This window comes from Cnephaeus nilssonii, assembly GCF_951640355.1.
Source record: "Cnephaeus nilssonii genome assembly, chromosome: 22".
Lineage (NCBI taxonomy): Eukaryota > Metazoa > Chordata > Mammalia > Chiroptera > Vespertilionidae > Cnephaeus > Cnephaeus nilssonii.
This window is the reverse complement of record NC_137093.1, coordinates 9430176-9453471: the sequence shown is the minus strand read 5'-3', so window position 1 is coordinate 9453471 and position 23296 is coordinate 9430176. Positions and strand designations below refer to the sequence as shown.

General features: G+C 54.0%; 1 protein-coding gene across 1 annotated transcript in view; it reads left to right on the top strand.

The window, feature by feature from the left end:
* The first annotated feature begins 928 nt into the window (after window positions 1-928).
* Window positions 929-23296, top strand: part of LOC307094264 (2'-5'-oligoadenylate synthase 3-like) — a 42947-nt gene continuing 20579 nt past the window's right edge. Inside the window, exons 1-15 of the mRNA XM_079762944.1 lie at window positions 929-1273; window positions 2224-2506; window positions 4322-4497; window positions 5682-5917; window positions 7157-7310; window positions 7779-8120; window positions 9395-9677; window positions 12403-12578; window positions 13555-13805; window positions 14214-14358; window positions 15282-15455; window positions 16759-17044; window positions 18129-18304; window positions 18612-18850; window positions 19995-20142. Of these exons, the coding sequence (XP_079619070.1) occupies window positions 1061-1273; window positions 2224-2506; window positions 4322-4497; window positions 5682-5917; window positions 7157-7310; window positions 7779-8120; window positions 9395-9677; window positions 12403-12578; window positions 13555-13805; window positions 14214-14358; window positions 15282-15455; window positions 16759-17044; window positions 18129-18304; window positions 18612-18850; window positions 19995-20142 (3282 nt within the window). The 5' untranslated portion in view covers window positions 929-1060. The remainder of the gene's footprint in view (window positions 1274-2223; window positions 2507-4321; window positions 4498-5681; window positions 5918-7156; window positions 7311-7778; window positions 8121-9394; window positions 9678-12402; window positions 12579-13554; window positions 13806-14213; window positions 14359-15281; window positions 15456-16758; window positions 17045-18128; window positions 18305-18611; window positions 18851-19994; window positions 20143-23296) is intronic.

Below are 23296 nucleotides of genomic sequence, written 5' to 3'. Positions count from 1 at the left end.
CAGCTGAACAGCGAGTCCAGGCCGGGAAGCTAGAAACAGCCATGGGCTGCCCTGCAGAGTCCAGTGTCCACGCTGCAGCTTCCCTCCTGCTTGGGGACCAGGCCCCAAAGGAGTTTAGTCCTGAAGCCTTGTAACGTGCTAATAGGTGATACTGGGCGAAAGGTGCGGTTCTAAACTGACTTCCTTTCTCATTTCTCCTCGTTAAAAACAAAAACAAAAACGTAATTCTTAGTCACTTTAGAATGATGTGTTTGCAATGTTAAGAAATGGACTTTTTACTGGAATTGCATCCAATGTATAAACGATTTGGGGAGAGTTGGCTCCCGCAGGAATAGAGGGAGCCGTGAGAGCTGGCACAAACCGGTTTGAATCCAGTCCGACGACTTCCCACCCACCCGTGTGACCTTTGACAGGAGGCCCAGGTTCTCGTGCCCGCACTCCTGGCCGGTGAAACGGAGTGATAACAAAACGGAGTGATAACAACGGACACGCACATCAGGGCCTTGCGGGCGCTGAGTGAGGGGGGGGGGGGGGGGTGTAGGGGGTGCAGGACCCGCTCTAAGTGCTCCTGGTCGGTGGTGGTCAGAGCGCACCCTCCAGCCGAGCGGGCGGAGCTCTGTTTGTGGGACTCTCCTGCCATCCCCCCCGAAGTCCTGCGGGGCCCGTGCACGCTCTGCGGACGTGACTCCGCACCCGGCCTGGTCTGCGGGCGGACGTGCTGCGTGAAGGCGCTTTGTTCCCGCGTGTTTCGTGCATCGGCCCCGGGAAGGTCGGCCCGGAGCTGGGAGAGGGGGGACCGAGCAAAAGGAGGGAGCGCGACTGGGAAGGCGACCGGAAATGGTAGCAGGGCCCAGAAACGAAACTGAAAGCGGGAAAGGAGGGGCAGGGGGAGGGCGGGGGGCGGGGTGTGGGAGCTAGGGGGGAAGCGGGGAGCCTGGCTCGGCAGCACCGTCCGTTCCCTCTCCCGAGCCGGGCGCACGACCTGGACGCACACCCAGAGGCGGGAGCGCTCCGGAGCCCGCGCCCCCCGCGCAGAGCCCCGCGCCCGGCCGCCCGGGCCATGGACGTGTACCGCACCCCCGCCGCCGCGCTGGACGGCCTGGTGGCCAGCAGCCTGCAGCCGCCCGCCGAGTTCGTGGGGACCGCGCGGCGCGCCCTGGGCGCCCTGGGAGCGGCCCTGAGAGAGCGCGGGGGCCGCCCCGGACCCGGACCCGGACCCGGACCCGGACCCGGAGCCGCTGCGCCGCCCTGGCGGGTGCTGAAAATCGCCAAGGTGGGCTCTCAGGGGACAGGGCGACCTCGGGGGACCATCCTCGGAGGACGCCGGGCACACTGAGATCGGGCACGGGGACGCGGCGGGGCGTTATCAGTCTCTCCATTCATTTGAACACTTCCAGCGCACGGACTCGCTCCTGGCGTTCAAAGGGGCCTGAACATGCACTCCTGCTCACAACACCTCTGCACCCGAGGTGCTATGTACCCCCCTTGACAGATGGGGAAACTGAGGCACAGAGAGCCGAAGCAACATACCCACGCCTGTAAGAAGTCCAGTCAGGATTCAGAGTCAGGAAGTCTGATTCCTGGATCTGTGCTGCTAAGGGCTGCCTCTTGAACACTCATTCATTCATTCATTCATTCATTTATTCATTCACTCATTCATTCTTCACTCACATGCACCCAAACAGACCAGGGACCTCACTAGGCCTGCCCCTGAGGATGCAGCTGTGATAATTCTCTAGAATCGCTGTCACAGCCTCATTTACTGAGGAATCACCAAATATAGTCTCATTATCTTACCTCCCGCAATCCTCCCATTTCGTCTCCTGGAGATGACTGTCCCTGTTTAATGGGTGGGGATACTGAGCCTGGGTCACTTTTTGGGCCGGTCACTTTTTGTCATGCTGACTCTGAGCTCAGGACGCCCGCAGACTCGGGGAGAAGGCAAGTGCCACCTGCTGTATCCCCAAGATAAACTCGGGGGTGCCGGGGTGGATCCGGGAAACCTGGGTGGGACGAGGGGCACCTGGAGTTTATCAGGGGAGAGGTGAAAGCAGGTGCCAGACGGCCTCAGAGCAGCCGAGCAGCCGGTGGGGCTGGGGCTTCGGAGGCCAGGAACGATGCGGCCACAGTCCCCACCCAGCCCACTTGCCTCCCTCACCCTGCCAGCCCCTGGGCACTAGGATGGGAGCGTGCAGAATTCTGAGGTCTGTGTTTTCTCCATAGGGAGGCTCCGCTGGCCGGGGCACAGCTCTGCGGGGTGGCTGCGATTCCGAACTTGTCGTCTTCCTCGACTGCTTCAAGAGCTACGAGGACCAGCGGGCGCTGCGGACAGAGATCCTCACGGAGATGAGGGCGCTGCTGGGGTCCTGGTGGCAGACGCCGGTCCCTGGTCTGAGCCTTGAGCTTCCTAAACAGGACACGCCCGGGGCCCTCCAGTTCCGACTGGCATCCACAGACCTGGAAAACTGGATGGACGTTAGCTTGGTGCCCGCCTTCGACGCTCTGGGTAAGACACTCCGGGGTTGGGGCAAGGTCATGAGGAGTGAGTCAGGGCTAAGAGTGCGAGTCCTGCCACCAACTTGCTGTGTGACCTGGGCCACCCTCTCTGGGCTTCCGTTTCTTTCTTTTCTTTTTTTAAGTATGTTTTTAAAATTGGTTTCAGAGAGGAAGGGAGAGGGAGAGAGATAGAAACATCGATGGTGAGAGAGAATCATTGATCGGCTGCACACCCCCCTACTGGGGATCGAGCCCACAACCCAGGCATGTGCCCTGACCATGAACGGAACCGTGACCTCCTGATTCATAGGTCGATGCTCAACCACGGAGCCACACTGGCTGGGCATGGGCTTCAGTGTGTTGACTAAACGTACTGGGTTTGGACCAGACAAGGGCCATTCCTCCTGGATCTGTGGTCTTTGCTCCAACAACTGGGGAGGGTTTCCTTCAGCCACTGCCTCGTGCAGCGCGGCTCAGCCCTTCCCTAGACACCCCACAGGAGAAGGCAGATGGACACATGCCGGCAGCAGGGGTCTGGGGACAAGGCCAGAATTCTGCAAAATCTCATCTGTTATCTTAAAGGCATCAGTGGGATTTTTCACTCCCCTTTGTAATAAACCCATGCTTGATTTAATATAATAATATGCGTCTGCGAAATGCAGATAATAATTATAGGACAGTAGTAGTTTGTTCTGGAAAGACTTTATGCATGTAATGAACTTAGAACAGTGCCTGGCACGTGATAGGGCTATATGAGTGCTTGCTATTCTTATTTCTATTCTTATTATTGTTTCTGTTATCATCATCATCATCATCATCATCATCATCATCATTTACCATGATGCTCTGGGAGATAGCTGTCTTGAGTTTATCCAGGGTTCTGCTGACCTGGCAGACAGCCACACTCTCCCACACCTAAATACCCACCTTGTTATTAATCCTAATAGCTGCTCCTTATTAAATGCCTCACTATTCCAAGCACTTGACATGTTTTATCTCAGTACTCCTCTAAACAAACCTATGAGGTCTGTACTGTCTCATCTTCCATTTTACCAATAGGAACTCTAAGGCACAGAGACATACGGCAACTCATCCGAAGTCACACAGCAAGGAAATGATGTCAGGGACCTAGGAAGTTCTGGGGAGTGTACTTTTCCCGAGCCTGGCCCAGCACAGCGGGGCACATACTATAGAGTCAGCCGGCTCCGCGTTCCAATCCTGTCTCCAGCTGCCTCACCAAATGTCCTTGTGCCTCAGTTTCCACGGCTATAAAACGAGGTGGAGAACTTTCGGCTTTTAGTGGGGATACAATGAGGGGATTGGTGTAAAACTTGCAGCACAGTGAGTGCCTGGCATGTGGTAAGTGCTCAAAAAATATTAGCAATTACTGCTAAGGAATCAGAACCTCTTGCCTTGTATTTCTCTGGCATCATCTCCTCTTCGCAGGGCACCGATTAATTAAAGGTCTGTGCAGCGGTATTTTAGTATGGCCTGCGGGGAGCCTCGGGGAGGGAAGAATTGCCAGGTTATAGAACTCCCGACTCAGCAGGCAGCATCTTGCCTACTAACCTGGGAATGAGGCTGCACTTCTTCCGACGACCTCTGGGGGCGCAGGAACCCTCCCTTCTGGTCCAGAGCTTTCCACACTGGCTCCCTGAGACGCTCCAGGCTCTCTTCCTCATCCTCCAGTGCCCAGGCAGGGGTACCCCGCCCCTCAAGTCCTCCTCACGCTCCCCCAGCGCCCCAAGCGGAGCTCAGCACCAGCATTGCCCTTCATCCTGGGTCCTCAGCACCCTTCCTCACTCGCAGGCCTTCACATCCCCAGGTCAGCTCAGCTCCAATGTCAAACCCAAGCCCGAGGTCTACGCCACCCTCCTCAGAAGTGGCTGCCAGAAGGGCGAGCACGCGGCCTGCTTCGCAGAGCTGCGGAGGAGCTTCGTGAACACGCGGCCAGCCAAGCTGAAGAACCTGATCCTGCTGGTGAAGCACTGGCACCGCCAGGTGCGGCCACTGGGGGGGTCCCAGGCATGTGACCGATGGACTGTGTGCCTCCGTGATAGTGAGACCGTTTCCCTATGTGTAGCAGCCATTCGTGTTTCTCTTCCTGGGAATTGTCTGTTCATATGATTTGCCCATTATTTTCTACGGGGTTAGCTGCCTTCTTGTTGTTGATTGGTTGGAGCTCTTTATATATTGTGGGTGCTGGTTTGTATTTCGTTAACACAGTGCAAATCTATCCTCCCCACCCGGGGCTTATACTTCCACTTTGTGTATAGATCTTTTGACACAGAAAGTGTTTGTATTTTAATGGAGTCAGGTGTGTTCACCCCTTTCTTATGTGATGTGTGCTTCGTGTGTCTTGTTTAAGAAGTCTTTGCCTTTTCGGACTTATCTAAAATTATTCTCCCATGTTCCCTCCCAAAAAATGTTTGTGGTTTTGTTTTTTAAAATATATTTTATTGATTTTTTACAGAGAGGGAGAGAGAGTTAGAAACATCGATGAGAGAGAAACATCAATCAGCTGCCTCCTGCACACCCCCCACTGGGGATGTGCCTGCAACCAAGGTACATGCCCTTGACCGGAATCGAACCTGGGACCCTTGAGTCCGCAGGCCGATGCTCTATCCACTGAGCCAAACCGGTTAGGGCCCCAAAAAATGTTTTCATGCTTTCTTTTAATATCTAGGGCTTTGAGACTGTCTGGAGTGTTTTGTGTACAGTATGAAGTGTGTGGAGTCTGTGCACCTCCCACCCGAGCTCAGGAATGCCCTGACCTGCCCTTGGCTGGGTCCTTCTCCTCCTACAGCAGGTCTGGAAGGAGGAGATCCTGGAGGCCCGCTCTGGCTCAGCCAGGGACTCGCTGTGCTTTTCCTTGGGGGATAACAGTCTCAGACTACCCGCTGGCCCCTCCCTGGCTGCCCATCCCCCCGGGGGAGCTTGCATCTCGTACCTCTCCCTCCCCCACCACAACATGAGCCAAGCACATTGCTGAAGCCCCGGCAGTGAGGGAGGGGGGGAAGCGCCAGGCTGCTTTTGGAACAGGCTTGGCACACAGCATCGCGTCCCAGGCTCAGCCTGCTGGTGTCCACCCCGGGAGACTGGGAGATCCTGCAAAATTCTCCAGAGAGCTAGCTCCTCCTCCCCGTCCTCCTCTGAGCACCTCCCCCGGCCCTGTCCTCTTGCAGGTGTGCCCGCAGGCGAGGCGGAACGAGATGCCCCCAGCCTACGCCCTGGAGCTGCTGACCATCTTCGCCTGGGAGCAGGGCTGTGGGAAGGAGGCCTTCAGCCTGGCCCGAGGCCTCCGCACCGTCCTGGGCCTGATCCAGCAGTACCAGCACCTGTGTGTTTTCTGGACCACCTACTACAGCTCGGAGGACCCTGCGGTTAAGAAATTCTTGCAGCGCCAGCTTGAGGGACCCAGGTACCTCCTCGTACCCAGCACCCGCTCTCCTGTGCCTGTGCCTGGGAGACAATTAACCTTTGGCCCTCGGATGTCGAGTGTGACTCCACACGGTTAGCATTAGAATAAAGGAATCGAGAAAAAAGCAAGCGAGTGCAAAGGGTTAACAATAATAAAGCAGGTCGTAGCTAATGAGAGTCAAAGCCAACTGCTACCAGGTCACTTCCTCATACAGCGCATCCAGCCCCAGGTGCAAATTAGAATCGCTTAAGATGTTGTTTCTTTTTAAATATATTTTTATTGATTTCAGAGAGGGAGGGAGGGAGGGAGAGACAGAGAGAGAGAAGGAGGGAGGGAGGGAGAGAGAGAGAGAAACATCAATGATGAGAGAGAATCATTGATCGGCTGCCTCCTGTGTGCTCCACACTGGGGATCAAGCCCACAGCCCGGGCATGTGCCCTGATGAGGAATCGAACCATGACCTCCTGGTTCATAGGTTGATGTCAACCACTGAGCCATGCTGGCCGAGTGGGGCAGTTTGTAAAGCATACCACCCGTTCTGTGTGTGAGCGTCTTCGTGGTGCACAGCACAGTTTGATGCCTTTCTAAGAAGTGAGCTCACCTGCGAACCCCCATTCGCTCACGGCAGAGTATCCCGGCACCCCAGGAGCTTCCCTTGTGCCCCTCCCACAGGAAACCCCCTTCTGACTGTGATCAGTCCAGCTGTGCTGTGAAATCACATTTCAGTGGGGCCGCACAGCATGGGCTTTTGTGTGGCCTTCTCTCTCCCAGAATTAAGTCTTTGAGATTCTCCATACGGTTGCGTGTAGCTGTGGCTCCTTCTCGTCCGCTGCTGAACAGCATTTCCTTGTGTGAGTTTATCGCCAAGTGTTTTCCATCCCACTCAGCAGGCGTGTTTGGGTTCTTTCCACTCTCGGGCTCTTCCCGAGGGGGCTGAGGCACACGGCCTCGCACTGCAGGGCAGACACTGGGCCCTGGTATCTTGTGACTCTAACGTGCAGGTGGGGCTGAGGACCATCGCTCTCATTCAGTCTCCACAGCAGCCCGTCAGCTCAGGCATTGCTGTGGTCCCCATTCTGCAGGTGAGGAAACCGAGGCGTGGAGCAGCCAGTCATCTGCCTCCGGTCACACAGCCGGAAAAGGAGCAGAGTTGAGATTGGAACCCGTCGGCCTGACTCCAGAGCCCCTGACTCTGGCCATCTTGCTAACCAGAATCTTCTTGTCCCTGTGGATTGGCAGGCCCGTGATCCTGGACCCGGCTGACCCCACGTGGGACGTGGGGAACGGGGCAGCCTGGCACTGGGACCTGCTGGCCCAAGAGGCAGAGTCCTGCTATGACCGCCCCTGTTTCCTGCAGCCGGCAGGGGGCGCTGTGCAGCCCTGGGAGCTGCCGGTGAGTGAGGGGCTCCTGGCATTTACACCTAACCTGTGTGCTCCGTGTTTTCTGAGCATCTGCGGTGTGGTGCGCGGGAGGCCATGGGTGTGGAACAGAGTTGAAAAGTGGGGACGGCGGGCCTGTGAAACCATCTAATCACCCATCTTTGTGTAGTTACTGTCTGCTTACCAAGTGTCCCACCTCAGGGGGACCGTTTTATTTTTTTAAATTAAATCTTTATTGTTGAAAGTATTACATATGCCCCCCTCTTTCCCCCATTGACCCCCTCTAGCCTGCCCTGGGTTTTTGATAATGTGTCCCCTTCATAAGGGCACCTCTTCTCATTTGCACAAGGTACCATATGGGCTACCTCTCCCTTCCCCTCTCTGAGCCTCAGTCACCCTGACTGAGGCGGGGGCGGGGGCTGCCAAGAGAAGGAACGCAGAACCCCGCATGTGTAAGACAGCTCCTTCCCCAACCTTCCAGGGCCTTCCACGCACTGGGCGCTCAGGTGTGGACCAGCCCGTCCTGCGAGGCCCGGCCCAGAGGACCCCGAAGGACAGCAGCAGTGTTGATGCCGGATGCTCAAAGGCAGGGAACAGGCCGCCCTTATGCCCAGCTCCCGACCCCTCGGTGGACGGCATCGCCCCCTGTACACCGGAGGGGGTCCCGGATCTGTCTCGGGTCCCCGCCAAGGAGCTGGACCGCTTCATCCAGGACCACCTCAAGCCCAGCCCCCAGTTCCAGAAGCAGGTGAGCAAGGCCGTCAATGGCATCCTGAGCCGCCTCCGGGAGAACTGTGTCCACAAGGCCTCGAGAGTCGGCAAGGTGAGCGGCAGGTGGAGACACCGATGGGACCCGATTTGGGTGGGGAGAGGGGGCGCCACCATGGGGACGGGAAGAAGTCACAGAGACACAGCTGAGGGCGGACAGAGGAAGTGGACATCAGGGAGGGATGTCCCAGTTTGCTATAAGAGCCAGCTGCTTTTTTTTAATGGTATTTTTTTAACCACTATTACCATAATGAGATCACTTCCCTTCTCTGCACAAAATCCTCCAAGGTTTCACAGAGGACAGTGGCCTCAGGCTTGTGGGGTCTGGCCCTGGTCTCTCTCTGCCCCTCTCTCCACGCTGGCTCCCCACGCACACCTCCCCACTGGCTGTTTTCTCTTTCTCGAATGTTCTTCCTCCATCCACTTGGCTCTCTCCCTCTCCTGTGTGTGTGTGTGTGTGTGTGTGTGTGTGTGTGTGTGTGTGTGTGTGTGTAATTGATTTCAGAGAGGAAGAGAGAAATAGTAACCTCAATGATAAAAGTCATAAATCACCTGCCTCCTGCATGCCCCACACTGGGGATTGAGCCTGCAACCCGGGCATGTGCCCTGACCAGTAACCAAACCATGACCTCCTGGTTCATAGGTCGGCACTCAACCACTGAGCCACACCGGCCGGTCCCTTCCCTCCTTTAAATCTGTGATCCAAGCCCCCTTCTCAAGGAGCCTGGCTGCTCATTTACAATTACAACCTCCACTCCCCCGCCAGGCCCCTTATTATTAGGGCTTTGGGGGGCTCCTGTTTGCTGACTGTCCCTGCCTCCCTTCCCTATCCTACTGGTACAATATAAGTTCCGGGAAAACAAGTATTTTATCCACTCGCATACCCATATATGTAATTGCTCAATAAATATCTGTTGAATGCATGCATGCATGCATGAATGAATGATTGAAATTGACCAAGTACATCTGTGGGCCGGGACCCCCATTTGCAACCTGGGATCCAGATGTGCAGTTAGTAGGTGCTGCAGATGTTTGGCTAAAGTCTTTGACCGCTGCCCTCTCCACCCAGCGGTCCCTGTTATCTGTGGCTGCACGTTGTCTGACTTCGCGCACGCTTCGTTGGTTGGAAGGCAGACGCCTTCAGATATAGTCAGATATAGCCTGACCCTGCCGGCTTCTGATGGTCAGAGGTCACAGCCCGCGTCTGTCATGGTGCCCTAAGAGCCAGCATCAGTGAGCGAGCAGTTCCAGGGCTGCAGCTGGGGGTGCTGGGGGGTCCCAGTGTGACTTAAATCGAGTCACGAGTCTGAGACGCTCTTTTCTCTGCAGGGGGGCTCCTTCGGCCGGGGCACAGACCTCAAGGGTGGCTGTGATGCCGAACTCGTCATCTTCCTCAACTGCTTCGAGGACTACAAGGCCCAGGGGCCCCGGCGGGCGGAGATCCTCACCGATATGCGGGCCCAGCTGGAATCCTGGGGGCGGGATCCGGTCCCCGGCCTGACCCTGAACTTTTCAGAGCAGACCATGACCGAGGCGTTGCGGTTCCAGCTGATGGCCCCGGCCCTAGCGAGCTGGACGGACGTGAGCCTGCTGCCTGTCTTTGATGCCGTGGGTGAGGGGTGCCCAGCCTGTGCCGTGGGGGGGTCAGGGAACGTCTCACGGGCTCTTGCAATCCTCTCTGTGGCTAATTCCCCTACCTCACCAAGCATTGGGACTACTATGAGATCCCTACAGTCATGATCATCAACTCATAACTAGTGCTTTTAACTTTACAGAAGCTTTAATTATAAACTATTTCCAACATACAGAAAACTATAGACATCATGTACTCCAATTCCAATTTCATAAGTATTAACCATTCTCCATGTCTGCTTGAAACTTTTTTTTTTTTACAGAAATTACATGGCCCTAGCTGGTTTGGCTCAGTGGATAGAGTATCAGCCTGGGGGCTGAAAGGTCCTGGGTTCGATTCCGGTCAAGGGCACATGCCCAGGTTGCGGGCTCAATCCACAGTAGGGGGTGTGCAGAAGGCAGCTGATCAATGATTCTCTCTCATCATTGGTGTTTCTATCTCTCTCTCCCTTCCTCTCTGTAATCAATAAAAATATATTATATATAAAAAAAGAAATTACACGTAATTTCCTTTCTTCCTTTTTCTTTTTTTTTTTTTTTTTTTTTTTTTTTTGTTAATCTTCACTTGAGGGTATTTTTTTCCATTGATTTTTTAGAGAGAATGAGAGGAAGGGGTGGGGTGGGGGAGAGAAAGAGAAACATCAGTGTGAGAGAGACACATTGATTGATTGCCTTTCGCAAGCGCCAGGGCTGGTGATCAGACCTGAAGCCCCACTATGTGCCCTTGCCTGGGAATAGAATCCACCACTGGGAATTGAACTGTGACCTCCTGGTTCATAGGTCGCTGCTCAACCACTGAGCAACACCGGGCTCTTTTTCTATTTTTAATTGTAGTCAGAAAATATGCCCCCAACATATCAATTCTTTGGAATTTGTTAGCACTTCCTAAGTTTCCCATGGTGGGAAAGAGTGCACGATTCCCATTGGGGAATGCAGGCTTCTGTACAGATCCTTTAGGGTTAGCTTAGGATCTTTGTTCAGATCTGTATTACTTATTTTTTCCTTATTTTGTCTATCAATTTATGAATGGGCTCCCAGAATCTCCTGCTCTGGGTAAAGATTTGTCAGTTTCTCCTTGTAATTCTGGAAAGTTTTGATTTTAATATTTTGAGGCGATGTTATTAAGGAATGTGTAAGAATATAATTATATTTTATTGGATTGTTCCTTTTATCATCAAGTAATAATCCTCATTATTTCTAAAAATATATATAAATTTGCCTTAAAGCCTTTTATCTGACATTAATAGAGCTGCACTGGTCTTGGCAGTGTTTTCCTGAAACACCTTTTTCCATTTTTTATTTGTAAGGATATGCTATTAGATTTTAATTGTACCTTTTATAAGTAATGTGAAACTAGAAGACAAAAATGGAGCAAACAATAATAATATCATTTTGAGGGGGTTAGCAATCTATTAGAACTAACATACAAGACACTAACAATAAGAAAGATTATCTTCTTTGCTTTTGTTTTTATACCTGTGTAAATTAAAACCTATCCCTGTGTAAATTAAAACCTCTGAACATAATTAGAAATATTTTCCCCCTCACTAATGCTTCTTAATTTCCAGTTCTTCCTCTGGATTCATTTCCTGCTTACAGAAATACATCCTGTAGTACTTTTTCAGAAGGGGTATATAAGTGATAAATTTTCACAGACTTTGTCTAAAAAACCTGTCTCACCTCCCTCTTGGAGGAAATGTTTGACATTTGTTTTTCTCAGTTTCCACTGTCTTCTGACCTTTATAGTTGTTGATGAGAAGTCAGCTGTTTACTTCTTTGTTGGTGTGTGTGTGTGTGTGTGTGTGTTTCCTTTTTGGTAGCTTTTAAGACTTTTCTTAGTCCATAGAATTCTTCAGTTTCTGAGGTTTGTACATTGATTTCTTTTTAATTACACTATTTGGAATTTGTTGTGCTGATTGAATCTGAGGACTCCGTTCTTCCTTTAGTTTTGGGAAAATGCCTCCCAGTAGCTCTTCAAATATCGCTTCTCTTCTGTGTCCTCCATTCTCTGCTTCTGGAACTCTATTAAATGGTGTCTCACTCCATCCTCCATGTCTCATCGCTCTCATTTTCCCATCTCTCAGGGCTGCCTGCTGCTCCGTTGCTCAAATAAATCTTCCAGTTTACTTTCTTCAAATGTGTCTGATCTGCCGCCTCAGCTTACTTTTTAAAAATCCCAGGGACTTTGTCTTTCACGTCTAGAAGTTCTAGAAGTTCTGGTTGTTACTCTGTGCTCTAGATTGTGTGTCATTGATTGCAATGTTATATAATTAACTAGTAGCCCATTTGCAGGAAGAATCCTGCAAGCGGCCGCTGTGCCTGCACCTGCGTGCCGCTGCCGCCCGCCCCGCTCTGCCCTGCCCCGCCCCGCCCCGCCCAGGCTTTCCCTCTGGCAGCCACCTTGCTTTCCGCTTTTCCTCCCTCTTCCTTCTAAGTTGTCTTTAGTCTTCACTCCTCCCTCCCTCAGCATATGCAAATTAACCGCCATCTTTGTTGGGTAATTTGCATGCTCGCCCTGATTGGCTGGTGGGCGTGGCTTTGGCTGGTGGGCGTGGCTTGGGTGTAGCGAAGGTGCGGTCAATTTTGCATATTACTATTTTATTAGGTAGGATGTTTAAATATCAGAGGCAGGTGAGCGGCTGGGTTGGGAAATGCTGCTGTCTTCCATTAGAAATGCATCCTCAGCATCTTTCCAACATCCACAGGGCCACTCAGTGCCGGCACCAAACCGGACCCCAAGATCTACCGGACTCTCCTGGACAGCGGCTGCCGGGAGGGCGAGCACGCGGCCTGCTTCGCAGAGCTGCGGAGGAGCTTCGTGAACACGCGCCCAGCCAAGCTGAAGAACCTGATCCTGCTGGTGAAGCACTGGCACCGCCAGGTGAGGCCTCTCTGCCCCCGGCTCCTCCCAGAAGACAGCCGCTGTCATGGCAACTGCCTGGCCAGTCAGCTCATCCCCGACACAGCGCCCCTCCTTTGCGTTTTATTGGCCATCCCCACCGGAAGGACTGCCTCCTCCACCTTCATTCCCTGGTAGCCCCTGGCTGAGAGAGAATCTCCATCAAGTCCCCAAATCCTCGTGTCTTGTGATTGGGTCCCCCACCCCTCTCTCCCCTTCTCTCCTCACCCTGCTAATGCTTTCCCTGTTTCTTACCTCCAAGCCTTTGCTTATGTTGTTCCTCCATCACCATCTCCTGTGCAAGCTACGCTAACTCCTGAGCATCCTTCAGAGCCCCCTCAGCAAATACTCTCTGAATGCCAACTCTCTTTTTTTTTTTTTTAATATATTTTATTGATTTTTTTACAGAGAGGAAGAGAGAGATAGAGAGAGTTAGAAACATCGATGAGAGAGAAACATCGATCAGCTGCCTCTTGCACAACCCCTACTGGGGATGTGCTCGCAACCAAGGTACATGCCCTTGACCGGAATCGAACCTGGGACCTTTCAGTCCACAGGCCGACGCTCTATCCACTGAGCCAAACCGGTTTCGGCTGAATGCCAACTCTCTTATTCAACCGACATCTACTGACCACCCACTATTGCTAACTTCTTCTGGGTGTTGAAATGCCAAGATGACTATGTTGCAGACCCCACTCCTGTTCGAAAGACTCTAGGCACAGACCAAGTCTGACCTTCTTAGTCTCGCTCTGTGACCTTGGACAAGTCACTACCCCCGCTCTGGACCTCCGTTTATTCTCCTGTAAAACGAGGAGGGCGTGCCAGGCCATCCCCAAGGCTCTGTTCTTTCTGTTGTCTGTGCTGTGTTTTCTATATTCCCCTCCTTCTCCGAGGAGGGCCATGCTCAGCAGACAGGAAGTGTTCACTCCACTGAGTCTTTGATTTGGGGGGAACATAGGTTGCCGCCGGGAACAAAGGAGACTGGCCCGCCCGTGCCTCCCTGCCCCCAGCCTACGCCCTGGAGCTCCTGACCATCTTCGCCTGGGAGCAGGGCTGTGGGAAGGACCGCTTCAACACGGCCGAAGGCCTGAGGACCGTCCTGGGGCTTGTCCGGCAGCACCAGCAGCTCTGTGTCTTCTGGACGGTCAACTACAGCTCTGAGGACCCGGCTCTCAGAACGCACCTCCTTGGCCAGCTTCGGAAACCCAGGTGCACACCCACTACCTCATCTCCCGCCCCATCATCCTCCCCCCACTGTCACCTGGAGTCACTGCATCCAGGAGGGGCCCAGGGTGGGGTTTGGGTGCCCCAGCCCTATCCTCGCTCTGCATCCTTCTGGACTCTTTGCTGAGGAAGCATGGAGACATGACCCCCAAAGGAAGCCAGGGCCAGTTTCATTAATACAAGACAATCCCCATCTCAAACTAAGGGGTCACCCCATAGCTTCCAGACCAAGGTGGCCAAGCAGGAACCCTGCTGTGGGTGGGCAAGATTGTACCAACCCTAAGGTGCTGACATTCTTCTCTCTCTCCCCCCACCCCACACCCCTTCCCGATGTCTCCCACCCCCTGCTCCTTCACTGATTCTCACCTGCTTGCCCACCCACTCTGCTCCCAGACCCCTGATCCTGGACCCCGCCGACCCCACCTGGAACGTGGGCCTGGGCAGCTGGGAGCTGTTGGCCCAGGAGGCGGCAGCCCTGGAGACGCAGGCCTGCTTTATGAGCACCGACGGGACGCCCGTGCAGCCCTGGGATGTGATGGTAAGCGGTGGGTCCCGGAGGGGGAAGACGCTGCAGGTGCCCCGTCCCCGGCTGCCAGGAGTGTTGGCTGCTGACGGCCTACAGCCAAGGCACAGGTTGTGCCATCCCAGCCAGTGCTCGGGTGACATGCGCATAAAAGGCCCACCCACTTGCAGGGCAGGGCCAACTCTGTGATGCAATTGCTGCTCCAGAGCCCACTCTGGCTTTCGGGGGGGAAAAGCTTTCTCCAGCTGAGCCTCCCCACCAGCTCCTGCTCCCCTCGCTCCCCTTCTGCCAGCCCCGTCTCAGTTAATCACATGCACAAGAACCCCCGCCTCCGCTCTGCTTCTGGGGAACCCCCCACTCACCACAGTAGCCACGGGCAGCTCCCCAAAGGATAGAATGCCATTGCATTCGCTATTTTGCAGAATCTCATAACCGGTGCTTAACAATCAAGGCAATCCAGTGAGGCGTGGGCCTCGTTCTTGCCCCCATTTAAAGATGGGGAAGCCTGGCCAGTGTGGCTCAGTGGTTGAGTGTCGACCTACGAACCAGGAGGTCACGGTTCGATTCCCGGTCAGGGCACATGCCCGGGTTGTGGACTTGATCCCCAGTGTGGGGCGTGCAGGAGGCAGCTGATCGATGATTCTCTCTCCTCCTGATGTGTCTCTCTCTCTCTCTCTCTCTCTCCCCCCCCCCCTTCCTCTCTGAAATCAATAAAAATATATATTTTTAAAAAGATGGAGAAACTGAGGCTTGTGTGGTGGTGGTAGAACCAGAACTTGAACTCTGGTCCCTCTGATGCTGCAACCTGACAGCCAGTGGAGAAGAAAAGGAGCCACAGGAGATCATGGGCGTCTGTTCTCACGGGAAGCCAAGGGGCGGGGCCTGGGCCTTCACAGGCATCCCTTCTCCACGTGGTCCTCCCTGTGTTCTCTCTGCAGCCCACGCTCCTTTACCAGACCCCAGCCAGGGACCTCGACAAGTTCATCAGTGAGTTTCTCCAGCCCAACCGCCAGTTCCTGGATCAGGTGAACAAGGCCGTTGACACCATCTGCTCCTTCCTGAGGGAAAACTGCTTCCAGAACTCGCCCATCAAAGTGCTCAAGGTGGTCAAGGTGAGCTCCCAGGGAGCTGTGGGCCCGGGGCTGCAGGCCGGTGACCTCGTGTGGGCCCAGCCCAGGCCGGACCCACCTCTGAGGGCTCCGCAGCAGCCAGCACAAGGCCAGACATAGAAGAGGAAGTGGAACAAGGTCACGGATAGATGGCCGAGGGAGGGCCCATACAGGCCCAAGAGGTTCCTCTGGGTTGCTCACGGCAGCCAGCTCGAGAGAGGCAACAAAGGCATGTGTTGGCTGATGTGAATGGACGGCCCTGGGATAGACTGCCTTCAGGCACGGCTGGATCCAGGAGCCCATGCCGGATCATCAGGACTCGGCTTTTCTTCCTAGCTCTGGGCTCTGCCTGCTGCTGCTTGGATGGGGCCTGTCCATGGGATGGTCCTTGGCATCGCTTCTAAAAAGGGGAATTCTCTTTTCTCAAAAGTCAAAGAAGTCTTGGAATTGAGTTTCATTGGCCTTGCGATGTATCCCTTACCCATTGCTAGGGCTGGAGAGACACCGTGTGCCGGCTGGCCATGCCTGGGTCAGATGGTAGAGTCAGCCTGATGTGGACCTCCTGGGTGGAGTGTGGACGAGCAGTGATTCCCCAAAGAAAGCCCAGTGCTGATCCCAGAAGGAGGAAGGGATGCTGGGGGTAGGCAAAAAGTCACAGGATCCGCTGTAGCAGATATGACCTCGGTTAACCTTGGAGTCACCGGGAGGCATAGGTCAACTCTGGAAAGAGTGTCAGCGTAGACTCGGCCAGTGACGAGTCCTAGGCCTGGTGACGTGCTGTGTGACCCAGGCATATACCTCCCCCTCCCTGTTCCTTGCCTTCCCCCTCCAGAACACTTGAGGACAGCAGCCTGGCTCACTGGTTCTCAACTGTGGCTTCACTTAGAATCACAGAGAGGCTTTTAAAAAATATACTGATGCCTAAGACCCCTCCCAGGACCATTACTAGTAAATCACAGTCTCAGGGACCTAGGAACCAGGAATGAGTCGTTTTTAAAAGATCACCAACCACAGGCCTAAAAAAAAAAAAAAGAAAGAAAAGTCTCCAATCCCTCCCAGCCCCCAAACATGAGTCAGTGGAGATTTTGCCTTTGTTGGAGGATTGCACCTTACGTCTTGCACGTTTCTCTTCCTCACAGCTATGCCCTATATGGACCCCACATTAACGAGCTAAGACAGAGACGTTAGGTGACTTGCCCAAGGTCACACAGCCAGTGCCTAACTCAGAGTCCGGAGCCCGTCGGCTCGGGCAGGAGGACATCCAGCAGTACTTCAGGGCTCAAGCCACCTGCCATGTCCTCCCCAGGGCGGCTCTTCCGCGAAGGGAACGGCGCTGCGAGGCCGCTCGGACGCCGACCTGGTGGTGTTCCTCAGCTGCTTCCGCCACTTCGCCGAGCAAGGGAGCACGCGGGCCGAGGTCATCTCGGAGATCCGAGCCCAGCTGGAGGCGTGTAAGCGGGCGCAGCAGTTCGAAGTGAAGTTCGACATCCCCAAGTGGGAGAATCCCCGCGTGCTGAGCTTCTCGCTGGCGTCCCAGACGATGCTGGACCAGAGCGTGGACTTCGACGTGCTGCCCGCCTTCGATGCCCTCGGTGAGGGGCCGGGCATGGTCCCGAGAAGGGAAATGCGGAGGCGGGGCCGCCGGGGCGGTGGTCGAGGTTGGGCGCCTACTCGCAGGCGTTGTCGGGGGGTGTGTCTATCACCACTTCCCTGCAAAGAGTCTGGAGAAAAGGACCCGAGTGGCTTCTAGTTCCACCAACATGCTGGGTGACCTCGACTGGGGACTCCTCTACCTTGAGCTCCAGCGTCTTCATCGAAGTGTCTCAGTGCATCCCCAGCTTCGAATATTTGCGCGCCACCTCCCCCACCTGCCACAGACCCATTCGATCAGTCCAATCCATAAGTGCACCTACTCTGTGCCCAGCACACTTCCAGGCACAGAGCGGGGGAAATCCCTCAACAAAACAGACTCAAATCGCTTTTTTTTTTTTAAACATCTTTTTTTAAAAATATATATTTTATTGATTTTTTACAGAGAGGAAGAGAGAGGGATAGAGAGTTAGAAACATCGATCAGCTGCCTCCTGCACACCCCCTACTGGGGATGTGCCCGCAACCAAGGTACATGCCCTTGACCGGAATCGAACCTGGGACCCTTGAGTCCGCAGGCCGACGCTCTATCCACTGAGCCAAACCGGTTTCGGCTCAAATCGCTTTGTATCTATTCAGTTCTGTGTCTGGATAGCAGAGTGTGCAGAGTGAGAAAATCCGCCCCCCTGCGCTCCCTCCCATATCTCAATGTATCCGGTGCCTGCATTTTGCAAAACAAGTAGCAAGGGAGAGATTGGTCCAGAAATGTCTCTGAATCTGTTCAGTTCCTTAGTTCAGAGAGCGAGAGCTGGGATACCAGGGAATGCCTTCAAGTGCCCTGGCACCGGGGTGACACCAGCTCTCACCTACAATTCTGTCACCGGCAGGGGCCTCTCCCTTGGTGAGGGTCCGAGAGTCGGTAGAGAGAGGTTAGCCCCGAGCGGAGTCTTCCTTCATGGTGGGTAAGCAGGTGGGGTGTGAGGGGGCAGAAAAGGGAGTCAGATCCTCACCAGCGGTTCCGCTCTGGGTCCGGCCGCGTCTGTGTTCCACCTAAACGAGATGAGGGTCACCTTCTCTCTGCCTCCAGGCCAGCTGGTCCCTGGCTCCAGGCCCTCGTCGCAAGTCTACGTGGACCTCATCCGCAGCTACAACACCCCGGGCGAGTACTCCTCCTGCTTCACCGAGCTGCAGCGGGACTTCGTCATCTCTCGCCCCACCAAGCTCAAGAGTCTGATCCGACTGGTGAAGCACTGGTACCGGCAGGTTCGGCACAGGGACGCCCCCCCCCCCCACCCCTCCCGGTGGCCCTGGGCTCTGCCGATGGAGCTCTTTCCTGGGAGGAGGCAGGCCCAGCCCTGGCCAGAACCTGGGTCGGTGGAGATGTGTCCTAGTGGCGGGACCTTAGTTTTCTTACCTGTAAAATGGGGCTGGCATTGCTGTATCACAGGAGTTGGTGGAATAGTGCAAGGGAAGGCATCTGGCGTAGTAGGTGCTCTGTCAGTGTTTGGGGTGGGTTTGCCGGCTCCTCTTCATTGCAGTATGGACTGATCGTTTTCTCCTCGTTTCTTAGTGCAACAAGATGCCCAAGGGGAAGGGCTCTCTGCCCCCCCAGCACGGGCTGGAACTCCTGACGGTGTATGCCTGGGAGCAGGGCGGGCAGAACCCCCAGTTCAACATGGCCGAGGGCTTTCGCACTGTCCTGGAGCTGGTCACCCAGTACCGCCAGCTCTGTGTCTACTGGACCGTCAACTACGGCCGCGAGGACCAGACCATCAGAGATTTCCTGGAGCAGCAGCTTCGGAAGCCCAGGTTCGGACCCACCCCCACGTCCCAGAGTCCCGGACCCAAGGTCACCTTTCTCCCCGCCTCCTGAGGGCACAGAGCAGAGGCGGAAACCCGCTTTCTAGGACTGAGCTCCTTCCCAGAAGTACATCCTCAGCAGCCGGGGGTCGGCAGTCAGCTTCCTGGTCACCGGTGAATAGGGCTGCAGGTGAAATGCAAGGCTCCACGTTAAGTTTGAATTTCAGATAAACAATGAAGAGCTTTTTAGTGTAAGAATATCCCATGTAGTCATTGGGATATACTTATGCTTAAAAACACCAACACCCTTGCCTAGCAGAGAGGCTCAGTGGTTGAGCATTGACCTATGAACCAAGAGGTCACAGTTCGATTCCCAGTCAGGGCACATGCCTGGGTTGTGGGCTCGATCCCCAGTGTGGGGGTGCAGTAGGCAGCCGATCAATGATTCTCTCTCATCATCAATGTTTTGATCTCTCTCTCCCTCTCCCTTCCTCTCTGAGATCAATAAAAACATATTTAAAATTTTTATAAAACAAACAAACAAAAAAACACCTGTATTCATTGTTTATCTGGAGCTCAAATTTAACTGGGCAACGTCTCTATGTGTTTGCTAAATCTGGCCCCCCTGCCTGTGAACCACCAGGTAACAGAAGCTGCCCCATTCTGTGGGGTTTTGCCCTCTCTCTGAAATGCTACAGAGACGACAAAGACGCTTTCACAATGTTGTGATGTATTTCCAGTCCATGGGTAATGGCTACGTAGAGGGATGTGTTGATAAAGACCCTGAGGTTGTGAATGAGCTCCACTGAAAAGAGTGATCTCATCAGTTAGTGGCCATGGATGGGGAAAGAGTGATGGAACCAGTGCTGTGGTCGATTAACAATGCCTGCTTTACATGCAGGTGGGGCAAGCATGGCCTGAGCTCTGTGGTTGATTAGTAATGTCTGTCCTGGATACAGAAGGCAGAAGGGGCTCGTGTGTAGCTTCTTCTCCATCCTGCCCTCAAGTGTGTGCCTGGAGCACAAAGGAGTCTCTGGGTCCTGCCCCTGCCTCCTGCAAAGTGTTGGGTGAGGGGGAGAATAGTTCAAGCAGTCCCGCAGGTAGATACCCAGATGTTGCCAGGAAGAGGACTGACCTTGGATGGGAATTGCAGGCCCATCATCCTGGATCCGGCAGACCCGACAGGCAACCTGGGCCCCAACGCCCGCTGGGACCTGCTGGCCAAGGAAGCTGCAGCCTGCACATCCTCCCTGTGCTGCATAGGCAGAGATGGCACCCCCATCCAGCCATGGCCAGTGAGGGTGAGAGACCTGTGGTACAGCAGGGAGCATCTTGGCTGGGGGGCAGTGTGGTTGGGGGAGGGGCATGATTCCTCCCAAAGGGGCAGGGCCCAGTCATGGCCCAGATGTGCCCCTGCGCCTCCATGTCCTGTCTGTTCCCATTGTCTCAGCTTCTCTAGGAAGGTTAGAGGTAACCAACATATTCTCTCATCTTCCCCAGGCCGCTGTGTGAAGCCCAGAAAATCAGTGGTCCTGCCAGATGGACAGATGGACACCAGCCCTCCACGTGGGGAGACTCAGGGTCACATGCCAGATGTGTGTGTGTGTGTGTGTGTGTGTGTGTGTGTGTGTGTATTGTGAGAGACGGCGGGGGAGGGGGTGGCGGGGGGAGATTCAGTGAATCCACCATCCTCTTCAGTCCAGCCTCCCAACTGACATCCTTGCCCCCCACTCAGCTCTCTCTTCCCCGCAGCCCACTCTGCTTACCCAGCACCATTGAATCCCCCTTGTATCCAATGGGCACTACACATCTCAGACACTGCCCTGCCTCCCGCGGCCTACACGCTGGAGTGCAGCCTGCCTGGGTGGGCACCTTCCTGGGTTTCCAGCTCCTTCATCACCCTGGTGACCCTCTGGTCTCAGCTGCATCTGCTCCTACCAAGAATGTCCTCCTCCTCCCCGACTTCTCTCTACCCATCCACACCAGCTCCCATCCTTCCTCCTGACGCTCATCTCTGACCTCCCAGTGGCTGCTCCTCCTTCCCTAATCTAAGAACTTTTCACAGGGATGGTAGAGTTTTAACGCTCGTGGTCCTGATCAGCATCTAGAAGGGTTCAGAAATCTGGAGAAGGGCTGTGCGTAAATTAAATAAGAGTCCAGAGACGAAACAATTTTGAAAGGCATTATGGGGGCCAGACGAGACTTAGCTAAAGGAGCTAAGTCCCCCTTGTCTCAGGACCCCTTGCTTTTTATTAACACAATTTGTTCTAAGGCAAGGTGGGAGATATACACATCAAAGGGTAGGGTTAGTACACACAAACCCATTGTCAGATTGGAAGAATTTGCCTATGGCTGTTCAGGTGTTTGGCCAGTAGGAGGCAATAACATGTAGATTAAGATGCCCTGAGCTGTCCGGCAGCAAGTAATCATCCTTTTCAGGTTTGGGGAAATGCCTTTAGCCATTCCCAACAGGTGATAACATATGTGACTCAGCCCTTGTTGAGTCCCCAAGTTCCATCAACCTTTTGATGAAACTCTTGCAATTATGACATGCTGGAATTGGCTTCCGACAGAGTTTTCATCTCATTTGTCGGCCACACTCAGTTGGTTGTGGCTGTCCAGAGCCCTATGTGTTAAAGGATTTTGAAGAATGGATGCCTAGCCCGGAGGAGTGACCTAATCAATTAGTGATGTCTGCCATGGATGCACTAGAGAAAAAGTAGTGGCATGAGTGCCGTGATTGATTAGCAATGTCTGGCCTGCATACAGGAAGAAGTGCTCAGAGACCTACAGTCTGTCCATGTCTGGGCTATTGAGAAGCTTTCTGAGCTCAGCTGCTAGAAGGACAGCATGCTGGGATCGGCTACTTATGTCTGCCACAGACACAGACAGAGGGAGTGGGACATGCATGTCATGCGATCCCTGTCCTTGGACACTTCACCGGATGCCTTTTCATTGGAGGCCTCCTTTTGGTTACCTTTCCCCAGTTTGCACATCTTAATGCCATGCCATACTTCCTTTCTGAATTTGTGCCAAGTTCCTGTCTCTTTTCTGCCCTGCTACAATGCCACCAGTGGGATCCTCCATCCCCAGAGCCTACATGTGAGCCAGTGCCCTAGTAACAGTGCCAGCCTGCCTCTGCCCTCCAGAGCAAACCCACCCGGCGCATGCAGGGGGCACTCTGACCTCCAGCGCAGTCGCAGTGTCCCTCTCAGTCCAGGACCAGCACGGAAAACAGAAAGCACTCCGGCATCGGACGTGGAAAGGGACTCCATCCAAACCCTGGACCGGCGGCAGGAGGCTGGGGCCGCCTGGATGTTCGTTTCATTGTTGGACCACCGCGGCTGAATCAGAGGAAGCTGCTGCTGCTCCGCCCACCGCCTCTCTCCCACAAAGCTGGGCTCCAGACCCCGGGACGTGGACTCCCGCAGCCACAAACATCTCCCGGGACTGGGCCACCAGGGCTGCAGGGGTGCTTCTGTGTCTCTTCTTCAAAATAAACTAAATTCCAGCCAGAATCTGGCTCAGGGGGGTCTGAGAAGTGAGCATCTGTCCTCCCACCCCGGGCAGCACAGGGAGGAGTGGATGCCCAGGCCGGGGCAGCGTCCGGGACCGCCTTCCCCGCATAGCACCGTGAATGTCTGTGGAGTGGGTGAGGGTGCGGTCCATCCAGAGGGGAGGCCCAGGAGGCGGAGAGGAAACAGCCTGGTTCTTAGGGGATACGTATGGGAGGATTTAAGAGGAAAGGGTCTGGGTGATTAGGATGGGTCCAGGTAGAGTCATCGTTTGTAACAAATGCCCCACCTTGGTCGGTAGGCTGTGCCTGTGTGGGGGCAGGGAGTACATAGGAAATCGCTGGGCCTTCTGCCCCATTTTGCTGTGAACCTAAATCTGCTAAAAAAACAAAACAAAACAAAAAACGAAGATTTTAAACAAAGAAGAGTAAAGGGGCATAATATCTGCAACATGTTCCCAAATGGCTCGGTAATGAGACTGCTGATAAGACGTGCATGCAGAATAAGGGCAAATGTGAAATGTTCTGGGTGAGGATAGAAGAGGGAGTTCTTTGTACTCACCTCACACATTTCCTCAGTATTTCAGATTATTTCAGAATCGAATCTTTAAAAAGTAAAAAGAGCATGGGCTTTGGAATCAGGTAGTGTGGAGTGAGAACCCAGCCAGACTGTTTACTAGCTGTGTGACCTTGGGCAAGTGTTCCCACCTCTCTGAGCCTCCACATTTTTACCTAAAAAGGGAGCCTTATGACCCCTGCCCAGCTGACCTCTAAGTGTTACAGTGAAAGTCAGATAAGGGCGAGTGAGGACCTTTAATGGACAGGTGTAACAGTCAAAGTTCTACAAACAACAACAACAACAATAGGATATATAGATGTAGATCTAGAGATTTCTTTTAAGGAATTAATTGGCAAGTCCAAATTCTGCAAGGCAGGCTGGC